Source organism: Pleurodeles waltl, chromosome 2_2 (assembly GCF_031143425.1).
Source record: "Pleurodeles waltl isolate 20211129_DDA chromosome 2_2, aPleWal1.hap1.20221129, whole genome shotgun sequence".
NCBI lineage: Eukaryota > Metazoa > Chordata > Amphibia > Caudata > Salamandridae > Pleurodeles > Pleurodeles waltl.
This window is the reverse complement of record NC_090439.1, coordinates 1,134,132,539-1,134,148,346: the sequence shown is the minus strand read 5'-3', so window position 1 is coordinate 1,134,148,346 and position 15,808 is coordinate 1,134,132,539. Positions and strand designations below refer to the sequence as shown.

General features: G+C 46.9%; 1 protein-coding gene across 1 annotated transcript in view; it reads left to right on the top strand.

Moving 5' to 3' along the window:
* The window catches only part of LOC138278695 (mucin-2-like), a 165,967-nt gene that overhangs the window by 57,879 nt on the left and 92,280 nt on the right, over positions 1–15,808 (top strand). Inside the window, exons 9-10 of the mRNA XM_069219273.1 lie at positions 8,223–8,669; positions 9,647–10,093. Coding sequence (XP_069075374.1) covers positions 8,223–8,669; positions 9,647–10,093 — 894 coding nt within the window. The remainder of the gene's footprint in view (positions 1–8,222; positions 8,670–9,646; positions 10,094–15,808) is intronic.

Genomic DNA, 15,808 nt, shown 5'->3' with positions numbered 1-15,808 from the left:
CTGGGCAAAGGAAAGGGGAGTGACCAATCTCCTGTCCATCACCATCCCAAGTGGTGGTGCTCAGAGCTTCTCCAGAGGATCCCTGGGTTTTGCAATGTTGGATTCCAAGTTGGCAGGGAACTCTGGAAGCATCTGAGTGGCCAGTGCCAGCAGGTGATGTCAGAGACCTCCCCTGGTAGGTGCTTACCTGTTAGCTGACCAAGCCTCCTTTCAGGCCTATGTAGGGTCTCTCTCCTCGGTGGTGCCTCAGATTCAGATTGCAAGACACCAGCAGGAATCCTCGGCATCCTTTACTTCACCTTCTTAACGAAGAAACTGCATCTGGACCCTCCAGGAACTCTACAACTACACAAAAAAGCAAAGACGACTTCTGCAACATTGTATCTTCAGCTCCTGCCAGCAACTGCTTTTTCCTGGTCGAGCATCCTCAGAGGACAGACAGTCTTTAGCCTGCACCAGAAGAACTAAGGAATCTCCCTTGAAGTGAAGCCGTCACTTCCCTGCTTCAGCCGGCACCCCTCTGCAGCGAAGACCAGTGGCTTGGGTTCCCTCTCCTGATGAACTGTGTTGACTCAGCATCATGGGTGGTGGACTGAAGTGGTCATGACGGTCCTGACGTTCAACTGTCCAACTTTGGTGGAGGTAAGAGCTTGCCTCCACATGCAAGACAGTACCCCTGTGCACCGCATGTTTTACAGTTGCCAAGGCTTGTTGGCATCGTTCCACAAAGTTCTTCATGCACCATGTAGGTCTAGCCCCCAGCACTCCTTCCTGTGACACACAGCCTCTTGCATGGTTCTCCGGCGGCATTGGATCCTGTTGTGTAGTGCTGTGTGGGCCTCCTTCTGCACCTTCTTTGTCCCCGTGCTGTGGGACTCCTGTGCATGCTGCCTGGTCTTCTGAGGGCTCTCTGAGATGCTGAGAGCCCCCTCTGACTCCCTCTCCTGGGTAGAGTCCTCCAGGTCCCTCCTGGTCCCGGGCAGCGCCATATTCCGCTAACCGTAAGCTTTGCGTGTGCCAAGGCTTGTTGGCGGAATCCAGCAACGCAAACCAGACTGCAATCATCCATCCGGCGTGGGACATCATCTGCACCAACTAGGAACCCGCATCCGTCTTATTGGGTGCAGTACTGACTGTTGTTCTTCACGGTTGGATTTTCTTTTGCACCTTCGCCCGGGTTAGTAGGGGCTCCTGTTCTCCCTGGAATCTTCAGTGCTTCTTGGACTTGGTCCTCTTCTTCCACAGGTCTTCAGGTCCAGGAATCCATCATTGGTGTCTTGCAGTCTCTTCTGTTTCTTGCATAATCTTCTTTCTCATCTTCCTGTGTGTTCTAGGAAAGTTACTGTGATTTACTCCTGCTTTACTGTGCTCTGGGGTGGGTTCTATTACTTGGTGTTTTCTAATACTCCTAGCGCCCCTCTACACACTTCACTTGCCTAGGTGGGAAACCGACTTTCGCATTCAACTTTCTTGGTATATGATATCTGTCCCCCCCCCAGGCCCATTTCTAACTATTGTGATTTCCACTAATTACACTTTTTTCTAACTGTTTGTATGCACATTTCTGCATACTAGTGTATATAATTTGGGTATTACTTACCTCCTAAGGGAGTATAGTCTCTATGGTATTTTTGGCATTTGTGTCACCAAAATAAAATACCTTTATTTATGTAACACTGAGTATTTTCTTGTGTGTGAGTACTGTGTGACTACGGTGGTATTGCAGAGATTTGCATCTCTCCTAGTTAGGCCTTGGCTGCTCATCTACACTACCCCTAGAGAGCCTAGCTTCTAGACACTGTCTACATTTCGCTAATAAGGGATAACTGGACCTGGTATAAGGTGTAAGTATCTTAGGTACCCACTACAAACCAGGCCAGCCTCCTACACATGTGCTCTATATAAATGCTCTGCAATAGGAGTTTGGGATCACTGCTACTAGGTATGGCCCTCCGTCTGATCAGTAAGGGACCAATCGCACTTGAAATAGAGCTCTGACCGAACAGCAAATTTCACTGTTTGTCTATATTCAGCACAGTCCAGTCACTATGGGATCACCGTTCCTCAGTCGAGACCTTTGTCAGATCAGTAAGGGGTCATTGATGTTCTGTAGTGAGCGCTGTCTGATCAGTGATGGATCGTTGCTGCCCTGTATGGAGGTTTCTACAAACAGTAACGGATCACTGTTGATGTGTGCAGAGTGCTGTCCAAACAGATAATTCCACAGTTGCTCTATACAAAATTCTAAAATATTAGTAAGAACTCACTTCTACTCTGTATACAACTATGTGCTATCAGTAAAGGGCCTGAGCTACCTTACCTTTTATAGATATTGATTACTCCATTGCACCATCAAAAGGGCTCTTCTGCCTCTGTTTAGGTAAATTACTGCATGTCTGTGTAAAGAGCGTGCACAAGATTCAGTAATATCTATGGCTCTATCTAAAGCATTGACACATCAGTATGGGATCACTTCTTGATCTCTATTGAAAGTTCTCTGAAAGTTCTCTGAAAGTCCATATACAGAACTGTCCAGTCTGTAAGGGTCTCTGCAGGTTCATATAAAGCTATAGCTGTTGGTAAGGGCTTGCAGCAGCTTTAAATAGAGCTCCATCACCTCAGTAGTGGACCACAGCTTTATATTATAAAGTATACATCTATGCATTCCAATTTTAACAAAAGGGTTTTGCATCTACAGAATAAAAAAATCACATCTATGTCAAAAAGCATCACATTTATGTCTTAACAAGACCCATAGTCATACTGATGAGCCGGACAACAACCAGCCCAAGTATTACTAGTGGTGTCCGTGTAAAGTAAAGGGGACTATCGAAGATGCTGTGTGCAGAGTTATCAATAAACACATTGATGGCACCTGTCACGTGATTGAGAAAGCTGCACATGGCATCTGTGAAGTGGGTGGAGAACTTGTTGGTTTAGCTTGGCATTTGATTGGTGCAGTGAAGAGCGTATTACCTACTTTGCCCCCTAAAAGCACACCCAGTGCTGAAACACCAGCAAATATGGCTGCAATCACACGCACAGTCTCACCTTTGTTTACGACTGTCTTCACGACGATTATCAACAAACCAACTTCTGCATCAGAAACCGTGACCAACTCTACAACTCCACCTTTTGCCCTCTCGATAAGACAACATCCAGATACCACTCGTAAAAAGTCAATAATTTCCATGTTTTCAATAATATATGTAGTGCATTGTAGACTACAATTAATAGGAAAATTAAATGCCATCCTGGTTCCTGGTAAATAGGGGCAGGAGGAAGTCTGCTCTCTGCGTATTTAAAGTCTGAAGAGAGGACAAACTAGACTGCTTTTAGGGAGGGGCAGCCCTGGGGATGTAATTGTGGCAGTGGTCAACCTTCGCCAAAGTACTGTGGTGGAAGCTTGGAGGCCAGGTGGACGGCTTGTAAGTGTGTCTTAGAGGTTAGCAAACCTACATGTCAGCTGGATCGTGATAGCTCCCCCTCACCTACGAAAAAAGACCAGCAGCAAATTGTTCCTGGAGCTGTCGGTAGGAACAGTAGATGGAGAAGGTGGAGACTTAGCCTGTGTGTTTGTTCCCTGTCTGGGAGCATAGTTACTGGAATATGTGGCTCCAGTATTCAAAGAAGCCAATGGTCCATATTCTTCATGCTCTGGTCATGAGCTTCATTAGTAACCTTTCCCTTTTTTAGGGGGAAAGTGGTGCATATGCAGAACGAAGGCTTTGAACAGCGACAAAGGAGTGTGCAGGTAACGCTCCTCCTAGTGTCAATGAATGGCATCAGAATGTTTAACACAAGTAATGTGCCACTTTGCTTTAACCCCTTCGCTGCCAGGCCTTTTCCCCCTTCTGTGGCAAGCCTTTTTTTGGCTATCTGGGGTAGTCCGTTATTAGGCCCTCATAACTTTTTGTCCACAAAAGCTATCCATGTCAAATGTATTCCTTTTTTTCCAACATCAAAGGAATTCCAAAGGCATCCTGAGGTTGTGGGTTCCCCTGGAGGAGATCAGGAAATTAGCCAAAATACAGCTAGAATGTCGTTTTTGGGAAAAATGGGAAAAAAGTGCTGCAGAAGAAAGCATGTGTTTTTTACCCTTTGAATGGCATTAACAAAGGGTTTTTGGTGCTAAAATCATCATCTTCCCAGCTTTGAGGAACAGGCAGACTTGAATCAGAAAACCACACTTTTCAACACAAGTTTGGCATTTTTCTGGGACATACCCTATTTTTACTTTTTTGTGCTTTCAGCCTCCTTCCAATTAGTGACAGAAATGGGTGTGAAACCAATGGTGAATCCCGGACGGCTAAACTTTTCTGAAAAGTATACAAAATTCTGAATTCAACAAGGTATCATTTGTGTAGAGCCTTCAAGGTTTTCTTACAGAATGTAACAGCTGAAATAAAAATATATTGAAATTGAGTTGAAGAAAAACCATTTCTATCAACGTTTTCATCTGTAAGTTTTTCTAGCTATGGAAGATTTTTGAAAGCAATATACTGTTACATCTGCTGAACTCTTCTGGTTGCGGGGATAAATAGGGCTTGTAGGTTCATCAAGAACACTAGGTACCCAGAGCCAATAAATGAGCTCCACCTTTCAATGGGTTTTCATTGTACAACGGGTATACAGCAATTGATTTGGTAAAATATAAAGAGTGAAAAATAGGTATCAAGGAAACCTTTGTATTTCCAAAATGGGCACAAGATAAGGTGTTGAGGAGCAGTGGTTATTTGCACATCTCTGATTTCGGAGGTCCCCATACTAGCATGTGAATTACAGGGCATTTCTCAAATAGACTTCTTTCTTACACACTGTCTTACATTTGGAAGGAAAAAATGTAGCGAAAGACAGGGGGCAAAAACAACTGTTCTTCTATTCTGTGGTCTCCCGAGTATCCCGATTAAAATGGCACTTCATTTTTTAAAACTAGACACCTCGGGAAACCCAGGATGGGGTAACTTGTAGCACTCTCACAAAGTTCCATTACCCAGAATCCTTTGCAAACCTCAAACTTTGGCACAAAAAAAACACTTTTTCCTCACATTTTGGTGATCGAAAGTCCTATAATCTGGGAGAAGCCTCAAATTTACTTCTACCCAGCATGCCCCCAAGTCTCCCAATAAAAATGGTACCTCACCTGTGTGGGTAGGCCTAGTGCCTGCGACAGGGAAGGGTCCAAAAGACAACATGGACACATCAAAATGATCTATTACAAAACTACGTGTTTTTGCAAGGGGGGCACCTGTGTTTTTGGTCCTGGGCTCAACAACCATCTAGGGAAACCTACCAAACCCAGACATTTCTGAAATCTAGACACCCGAGGGAGTCCAGGGAGGTGTGACTTGCGTGGATTCCCCCAGTGTTTTCTTACCCAGAATCCTCAGCATACCTCAAATTTAGCTATAAAATCACATTTTCCTCACATTTCTGTGTGGGATCACCACACCGGAACAAATTTCCTACCACCAAACATTCCCCTCAGTCTCCAGATAACAATGATACCTCACTTGTGTAGGTGGCCAAGTTCCTGTAACAGGGAAGGGCCAAAAACATGTTGAAATTAAGAGGGAACTAAAGTGGGTCCAAAAGGCCAGTTTGAAAAAAAAGAAGTTTTTATGCTGACAAGTGGGGCAGAATTTTTATCGGTATAGATGCAACTGTGCTGGGTTGTAGGAATGTTGTGGATTCCTGCAGATTCCGGAAGGTTCCATCACAAAAATGCTTGGAAAATGCGTGATTTCAAGCAAAGGTGGAGGTTTGCAGGGCATTGTGGGTAAGAAGATGGTGTGGGGTACATGTGAAGCACACCACCCTGGACTCACCCAGATGTTTAGTTTTCAGATGTGTCTAGGTCTGGTAGGATTTTTCTAGGTCGCAGCATCCCAAAGTCCAAAAAGTGCAGGTGCTCACCATTCAAAGTGGGACAATATTGGGTGTCAGTCAAGATCTCTTGTCCCAAATGTAAAATCAATACCCAAACTAATCAAATGTCCTCTTGGTTGCCTTTGGGATAAGATCCTTTAGTTTGCAGGGAGGGAGTAGAAACACTGTTACCCCCTTCAGTTGGGGTGGGGGGCATAACCATGCCCATACTGGTTGGCAGGCCCCACTCCTCTATTTCTTTTATATTCCCTAGCATCTAGTAGGCTTTCTGGCTCTCCCCGGGGAGTGGATCAGGGGTAATTGTCTCATCTGACCACTAGTGCGCAGAACAACTTTGTCCCCATTTATTTGGGTTGGGAGTATGGAAATACCTCCACCCTCTTTTTAAAAAAAGTTCTTCCATGGTGTCTAGTGGGTTTTCTGTCCCTCCTGGGGGCAGAAGGGCCTAATAATAATGGGCAGATGTGCCTCCAAGGTGGGCAAGAAATGGCCACAGTAATGTGCCCCCATGGGGAGCGACCCTTGCCCCAGAGGTCGCTCCCCCAAACAAAGCACACACACACAACCCCTGGTGACTAAGTGGTTTCTGCCCCCCTGGGAGCAGATGGGCCAAATAGAAAAAGGCCGATCTGCCCCTAAAGGGAGCAGAAATGGCTCAAATTAATATGCCCCCATGGGGAGCGACCCTTGTCTAAGGGGTCGCTACCCTTATGAAATTAATTTAAAAAAAAATCCTTGGTGTTTAGTGGTTTCTGCAGCCACTTGGGGGCAGATTGGACTAATAGAAATAGGCCGAACAGCCCCCAAGGGGGGCAGAAATGATCTGAAATAATATTGGTCCCCAGGGGAGCGGCCCTTGCCTAACGGGCTGCTACCCTCCTGTAAAAAACAAATAAAAAATATCCCTGGTGTCTAGCGGTTACTGCCCTCTTGGGGGCAAATAGGCCTAATTAAAATAGGCATCTGCCCGCAAGGGGGCAGAAATGGTCTTAAAAAAATGCCCCCCTTGGGGAGCGACCCTTCCCAAGGGGCTGCACCCCTTCTTTGTTTACTAAAAGTAAACAAAATCCCTGGTGTCTATTGGGCATTCCTGCAGCACGATCGCTATATAACCATTACGTCCATCGCACTGAAATGGTTAATTTTACTGTATCTGCAAAACATTACACCATAGGTGAACTCAGACAAAAAGCAAGAATCAAGATTTACATCAGTCCTTCAGACAGCTTTGTCCGAAATGTGCAGTATCTCCACTGCGCTGTGCACAGCTCTCTTCCAGGTATAAGTAATCTCTATTGGGTTTCTATAGAAAGATTCCTGCAGCTTTGGAAAGCTAAAGGGCATATCTGCAGCAGTATTTTTAATTGTGTCTCATCTGTCCAATAAGGGATCAGTAGGACTTGGTGCACAATTTTGTCACATCAGTAATGGATCAACACTGCTCCTTTTAGAGCTTTGAAACATCAGAGAAGGATCACATGTGATCTATATACAGCTCTGCACATGAGTTTGGGATCACTGCCACTAGGTGTGGCACTCATTCTGATCAGTAAGGGATCAATCCTGCTTGAAATACAGCTCCGACTGGACTGCAAATGCCACCGTTGGTCTGTATAGAGCAGCATCGAATCACTTAGAGGTCACTGCTGCTCAGTATAGTACTCTGTCAGATCAGTGAAGGGTCATTGAATCTCTGTACAGAGCGCTTTCTCACCAGTGACGGATCGTTGCTGACCTGTATAGAGCTCTGTACGAACAGTAAGGGATCACTGCTGATCTGGGTAGAGTGCTGATCAAACAGATAGTTTCCCATTTGCTCTATACAGACTTTCAAAACGTCAGTAGAAACTCACTTCTCCTCCGTATACAACTGTGTAATTAGTAATGAGCCTGCGCTACGTTACCTTTTATAGATATTGATTACTCCATTCCACCATTGAAAATGTTCTTCTGCTTCTGTTTAGGGGAATTACTGCCTGTCTGTAAAACAGTTGTTACAAGATTTAGGAATATGGCCCTATCTAAAGCGCTGACACTGGAGTAGGGAATCACTTCTTGTTATCTACAGAAGATTCACTGTGAGACCAGCAGAGACCCTTACCTGTTGGTCTATTAAAAGGTATAGCTGTTAGTAAGGACTCACAGCTGCTTTAGATAGAGCTCCATCAGCTTAGTAGGGGATCAAAGTGTTATACTATAAAATATATATCTTTTCATTCCAATTTCAACCAAAGGGTTTTGCATGTACAGAATAACAAAATCACATCCATGTCAGACAGTGCTACTAGCACTTGCAAGATTTGCTAAATAGCATCACTTTTATGTCTTAACAGGAACCAAAGACATCCTGAGGAGCCGGACAACAACAACCAGCCCAAAAACAGCAAGTATTACTAGTGGTGTCTCGTGCAAAGTCAAGGGGACTATCGAAGGGACTATCGAAAATGCTGTGTGCAGAGTTATCAACAAACTGGCTGATGGCACCTGTGAGGTGATCGAGAAAGCTGCAGATGGCATCTGTGAAGTGGGCGGAGAACTTGTTGGTTTAGTTTGCCATTTGATTGGTGCAGTGAAGAGCGTATGCCCTACTTTGCCCCCTAAAAGCACACCCATTGCTGAAACACCAGCAAATACTGCTGCAATCACACCCTCAGTCACTCCTTTGTTTACGACTGTCTTCAGGACGATTACCAACAAACCAACTTCTGCATCAGAAACCGTGACCACCTCTACAACTCCACCTTTTGCACTCTCGACAAGACAACGTCCTGGTACAACTGGTAAAAACGGCATAATATCTATGTATTCAATAATATATGCAGTGCATCCTAGAGTATTATTAATAGGAAAATCAAATGGCAACCTGCTGACTGGAAAACTAGGGCAGGGGGAGGTCCCCTCTCTGAGTGATTAAAGTCTGGAGAGAGGACAGACTAGACTGCTTTTAGGGAGAGGCAGCCCTGCGGATGTACTTGAGGCAGTGGTCAACGGTCGCCAAAGTACTGTGGTGAAAGCTTGGAGGCCAGGTGGACAGCTTGTAAGTGTGTCTTAGAGGCTGGCAAACCTACATGTCAGCTGGATCGTACTGGCTCCTGGCTGTGTGTTTGTTCCCTGTCTGCAGCAAATGCCACTGTTGGTCTGTAAAGAGCGTGGTCCAGTCTCTAAGGGATCGTTGCTGACCTGTATAGAGCTCTGTATAAACAGTAAGGGATCACTGCTGATGTGTACGGAGTGTTGTCCAAACAGATAGTATCACTTGCTCTATAAAGATTTCCAAAACATTAGGAAGAACTCACGTCTACTCTGTGTACAACTCTGTGCACGTTACCTTTTATAGATATTGATTACCCCATTCCACCATTAAAAATGCTCTTCTGCTTCTGTTTAGGGGAATTACTGCATGTCTGTAAAAACAGTTGTTAAAAGATTTAGGAATATGGCGAATCTAAAGCGCTGACACTGGAGTAGGGAATCACTTCTTGTTATCTACAGAAGATTCACTGTGAGACCAGCAGAGACCCTTACATGCTAGTCTATTAAAAGCTATAGCTGTTAGTAAGGACTCACAGCTGCTTTAGATAGAGCTCCATCAGCTTAGTAGGGTATCAAAGTGTTATACTATAAAATATAAATCTTTGCATTCCAATTTTAACAAAGGGGTTTTGCATGTACAGAATAACAAAATCACATATATGTCGGACAGTGCTACTTGCACATGCAGAATTTGCTAAATAGCATCACTTTTATGTCTTAACAGGAACCAGAGTCATCCTGACGAGCCGGACAACAACAACCAGCCCAAAAACAGCAGGTATTACTAGTGGTGTCTCGTGCAAAGTAAAGGGGACTATCGAAGGGACTACCGAAGATGCTGTGTGCAGAGTTATCAATAAACTCGCTGATGGCACCTGTGAGGTGATCGAGAAAGCTGCAGATGGCATCTGTGAAGTGGGCGGAGAACTTGTTGGTTTAGTTTGCCATTTGATTGGTGCAGTGAAGAGCGTATGCCCTACTTTGCCCCCTAAAAGCACACCCAGTGCTGAAACACCAGCAAATACTGCTGCAATCACACCCTCAGTCACGCCTCTGTTTACGACTGTCTTCAGGACGATTATCAACAAACCAACTTCTGCATCAGAAACCGTGACCACCTTTACAACTCCACCTTTTGCACTCTCGACAAGACAACGTCCTGGTACAACTGGTAAAAACGGCATAATATCTATGTATTCAATAATATATGCAGTGCATCCTAGAGTATTACTAATAGGAAAATCAAATGCCAACCTGCTGACTGAAAAACTAGGGCAGGGGGAGGTCCCCTCTCTGAGTGATTAAAGTCTGGAGAGAGGAGAGACTAGAATGCTTTTAGGGAGAGGCAGCCTTGCGGATGTACTTGAGGCAGTGGTCAACGGTCGCCAAAGTACTGTGGTGAAAGCTTGGAGGTCAGGTGGACAGCTTGTAAGTGTGTCTTAGAGGCTAGCAAACCTACATGTCAGCTGGATCGTATTGGCTCCTGGCTGTGTGTTTGTTCCCCGTCTGCAGCAAATGCCACTGTTGGTCTGTAAAGAGCGTGGTCCAGTCTCTAAGGGATCGTTGCTGACCTGTATGGAGCTCTGTACAAACAAGCTATAGCTGTTAGTAAGGACTCACAGCTGCTTTAGATAGAGCTCCATCAGCTTAGGGTATCAAAGTGTTATACTATAAAATATAAATCTTTGCATTCAAATTTTAACAAAGGGGTTTTGCATGTACAGAATAACAAAATCACATCTATGTCAGACAGTGCTACTGGCACATGCAGAATTTGTTAAATAGCATCACTTTTATGTCTTAACAAGAACCTTGGGTAGCGCCCGCCGGCCCAGCGGGAAAGTTGAAATGGCACCAGCGGTCTTTTGACCGCGGTGCAGCCAAATGGAGGTTCCCGCCAGGCGGGCGGCAACCGCCGCCCGCCGTTGTCAGAATGACCCCCTGAGTCTAATCTTAAAACAGTGGTCAATGAGGTATTTGCCTGGGAGCCTCCTTGGTACCTACACGATGGACGGCTAAGCATTTCTCTAGCATTCTCACCGCTACTGTTGCATCTGTTTCAATCCATAGTTCTTCATTCTGCTTTTTGTTTAGAGTTTGTTCATAGCTACCCTGCCAATGAATACTGATTAAGGACTAAGCAATGATGTAAAACATATGACAAATGTTTGACTTTTTGTATCATTGTGTGTCCCCTGCCGGACGTGGGTACTTTTGGCCCTGTATCTTGTATGGCTGGGGCTAGTACTGGTTATCTTCCAATACTGTTCCTCATGCTGAGCATAGTGCCATGTAATTACGAAACATTGGAATGCTTTGCGGAAATGCCTCATTTTCCATTTTCTTCTGTATCTCTAATCTGCTTCCAGCTTCCGCACTGAGGTCTGAGTTAATTTAAATTTTAATGCCCGTGCAACAAGTTTAGGGAACACCCGGCGGCAGTTGTCCCGTGATGGCGGTGGCTGTCTCCTTATGCTTACTCTGTAGGTGAGGGACCCCTAGCCTTCACTAATAGTGCCGCACACCTTTCCTCATCAGACCCAGGTGAATGTCTTAAGTATATACTGGGACCACCCCACGCCCCATTCCTAACCCATCTATGTCTATACTATGCTGCTGCCAGGTGACAGTGGACCATAGGTCAGCCAATGAGGGAAGGCAGCAGTCCCAGCCTCGTCACAGAGTGGGAAAGTCAGTGAGACTACTGACCCCACCCCACTCTGTGACGAAGTGTCACTGATTGACACTCGCCCTAGGCGGTTCAGGGCTTAAACCTGAAGCGCCCAGGGTGAGTGTCAATGGGTGATGCTTTCCTCGTCACCCAGGGGAGGGCCTCGAGGCACCTTTGCTGAGCCGAGGAGGTCACACCCATAGGAGCTGTGACCTCCTCAGCCCAGAAAAGTTCAGCTCAGGCAGCCAGGAGTCTGCGCAAATCGCGCATGTCTCAGTCCTGGCTGTCTGAGCTGAAAATGAAAAGTGTCTCTCAGGCTGACCTTTGTTCAGCCTGACAGACACTCTTCATGAGGGGCAAAAGGTGGGGGGGCGTGGCCCCTCCGCCCTAAAGGAAAGGCCACACCTGGCCTGGACTTGAAGACCTGTGGAAGAAAGGGACCAAGTCCAAGAAGCACTGACAAGTCCAGGGAGAACAGGAGCTCCTGCTAATCCGGATGAAGGTGCAAAATAAGAACTTCCGGTAAAGAAGAACACTCAGTGCTGTGGCCAAGAATATAGATGCAGGTTCATGGTTGGTGCAGATGATGTCCCACGCTGGATGGATGATTGGAGTCTGGTTTGTGCTGCTGGATTCTGCCAACAAGCCTTGGCACACGCAAAGCTCGTGGTTAGGGACCTGGGGCCATATGTACGAACACATTTTCCCATAGACACAGAATGGGCAAAACTGCTTGCTACATCTGGCCCCTGGTGGACTCTACCCAGGAGGGTGAGACAGAGGGGATTCTCAGCAACTCAGCAAGCCCTCAGAAGACCAGGCAGCGTGCATAGGAGTCCCACAGCTAGGGAAAAAAGAAGGTGCAAAAGGAGGCCCAAGCAGCACTACACAAAGGGACCCCACGCCGCCGGAAAACCACTTAGGAAGCTGTTCATCACAGGATAGAGTGCTGGGGACCAGAGCTGCAAGTGCATGAAGAACATCATGGAAGGATGCCAACAAGCCTTGGCAACTGCAAAATACACGGTGCATGGGGGTACTGTCTTGCGTGGGGAGGCAAGCTCTTTCCTCCACCAAAGTTGGACAGTTGTTGGTCAGGACTGTCGGGACCACTTCAGTCCACCACCTGTGATGCTGGATCCACGCACTTCGTCAGGAGAGGGGGCCCAAGCCACAGGTCGTCACTTTAGAGGAGCGCCTGCTGAAGCAGCAAAGTGACTCCTTCACTTCAAGGGAGATTCCTTCGTTCCTCTGGTGCAGGCTGAAGACTGGCTGTCCTGTTGCTGGCAGGAGCTGAAGATACAATGTTCCAGAAGTCGTCTTTGCTTTTTTGTTGCAGTTGTAGAGTTTCTGGAGGGTCCAGATGAGGCTTCTTCGGAAAGAAGGTGAAGTAAAGGATACAGAGGATTCCTGCTGGAGTCTTGCAATCCAAATCAGAAGAACCAGCCAAGAGAGAGACCCTAAATAGCCGCATGAAGAACGTCATGGAAGGATGCCAACAAGCCTTGGCAACTGCAAAATAAACGGTGCATGGGGGTACTGTCTTGCGTGGGGAGGCAAGCTCTTTCCTCCACCAAAGTTGGACAGTTGTTCTTCAGGACCGTCGGGACCACTTCAGTCCATCACCCATGATGCAGGATCCACGCAGCTCGTAGAGGACCCCCAGTACTGCCATTCCAGCCTTCTGAGGTGTTCCAGGCAGCCCCATTTGCTGCCACCTCTCAGACAGGTGGTTTCTGCCCTCCTGTTGCTTGAGCAGCTCAAGCCCAGGAGGGAAGAACAAAGGATTTCCTTTGGGAGAGGGGTGTTACACCCTTTCCCTTTAGAAATAAGTGTTACAGGCTGTAGGAGGCTGTCCTGGTTTGTAGTGGGTATCTTGGGTACTTACACCTTATACCAGGTCCAGTTATCCCTCATTAGTGGAATGTAGTAGTGTTCTAGCAGCGTGTGCTGATAGAGGTAGCTATAGCAGAGCAGCTTAGGCTGAACTAGGAGACATGCAAAGCTCATGCAATACCACTTATAGTTACACAGTACTTATACGCAAGTAAAGACAATGCTCAGTGTTACCAAAAATAAAGGTTGTTTATTTGGGTGACACAGTACCAAAAATATCTTAGAGGCAATACTCCTTCTGGAGGTAAGTATTAAACACAATATATACACTAGACACCAAAATTAAGGTAAGTAATTAGACATAGGATAGTGCAAACAATAGGAAATGCTATAGAATGCAATGGGAGAAAATAGGTCTAGGGGCTACACAAACCATATACTAAGAAAGAGGAATTCGAACAACGAATCCACCCGTAGACAAGTGTAGTGTGTAGAGAATCCTTGGGAGAGTGAGAATACAGTAAAGGTAAGTAAACTACCCCACCCCAGAGTAAAGTACTGCAAGTTTCCTTAGGACACACTACAAGTAGTGATTAGAGTTACTGCAAGAACCAATCAAGTCTGCAAGCAACAACTACTGGATTCCTGGACCTGAAGAAGGAGTCCAAGTCCAGAAGTCAAAAGAAGTTCCAGGAAGGACAGGAGCCCCTGCCAACCCAGAAGAGGGTGCAAAAGAAGAGTCCACGGTTGGATGAAGATTGCAGAAATGCACCCAAGGAAGATGTCAACGGGTTCCTGCATGATGCAACGGATGTCCCACGAAGTGAAGTTGGATGCAGACGTGAATTCATGTTGGAATTCTCCAACAAGCCTGGGTTCCGGCAAAGTCGTGTTTTGCATAAAAATGGTGCTGGCTGGACCCAGAAGGGACCTGGGGGCCTCGACTCTGTGTGAGGAGGAAGAGGGGGCTCTCAGCACTTTAGATAGCTCTGAGGACGCCAGGCAGAACCCACGGGAGTCCCAGGACACGGGGACAAAGAAAGAGCAAAACGCGGTTGGTGCAGCACTGCAAAGGAGGGGCCCACGACGCCGGAGGTCAACTCAGCGAGTTGAGCGTCGCAAGACAGAGTGCTTGAGACCTGGGCCAGGCCGTGCATGAAGGAATTTAGCAAATAGTGCACAGAAGTCTCAGGAGGTGAAGAAGACGCAGTGCACAGGGGTACTGTCACTCTTGGGTAAGGCAAGGTGTTACCTCCTCCAAATTGGGACAGCAGGACCTCAGGACAGTCTGTGTCGATGGGGTCCACCCTCGGTGTTCCAAGGAGCACGCTCGTTGCCAGGAGAGGAGTCCAAGAGAACCGGTCGTCGACTTAGAAGGTGCCTGCGTGAGCAGGGGAGTGACTCCGTCACCCCACAGGAGATTTCTTCTGTCCTTCTGGTGCAGGGTGAAGACAGGGAGTCCTCAGAGAGTGCACACCGTGGAAACTGTTGCAGTTGCTTGCTGAAGCTGAAGTTGCAGAAGAAAAGTATCCCTTGTGGGTACTTCGTTGCTGTTACAGCGGTTCCTGGAACAGGCTGCGGTTGATCCGAGGTCAGAGGATGAAGTAGTAATTGCAGAGGAACCCACAGGAGAGACTCTAAATAGCCCTGAGCGGTAGGGGGATTGGCTACCTTATCAGGCAAGGACCTATCAGGAGGGGTCTCTGACGTCACCTGCTGGCACGGGCCACTCAGAGCACTCCAGAGTGCCCCCACACCATGCAAAGCAAGATGGTTGAAGTCTGGGACACACTGGAGGAGCTCTGGGCACCACCCCTAAGGTGGTGATGGACAGGGGAGTGGTCACTCCCCTTTCCTTAGTCCAGTTTCGCGCCAGGGCAGGGACTGGGGTCCCTGAACCGGTGTAGACTGGCTTATGCAAAGAGGGCACCATCTGCGGCTATTTAGGGTCTCTCTCTTGGCTGGTTCTTCTGATTTGGATTGCAAGACTCCAGCAGGAATCCTCTGTATCCTTTACTTCACCTTCTTTCCGAAGAAGCCTCATCTGGACCCTCCAAAAACTCTACAACTGCAACAAAAAAGCAAAGACGACTTCTGGAACATTGTATCTTCAGCTCCTGCCAGCAACAGGACAGCCAGTCTTCAGCCTGCACCAGAGGAACGAAGGAATCTCCCTTGAAGTGAAGGAGTCACTTTGCTGCTTCAGCAGGCACTCCTCTAAAGTGATGACCTTTAGCTTGGGCCCCCTCTCCTGACGAAGTGCGTGGATCCAGCATCACGGGTGGTGGACTGAAGAGGTCTTTACGGTCCTGACGTCCAACTGTCCAACTTTGGTGGAGGTAAGAGCTTGCTTCCCCATACAAGACAGTTCCCACCTGC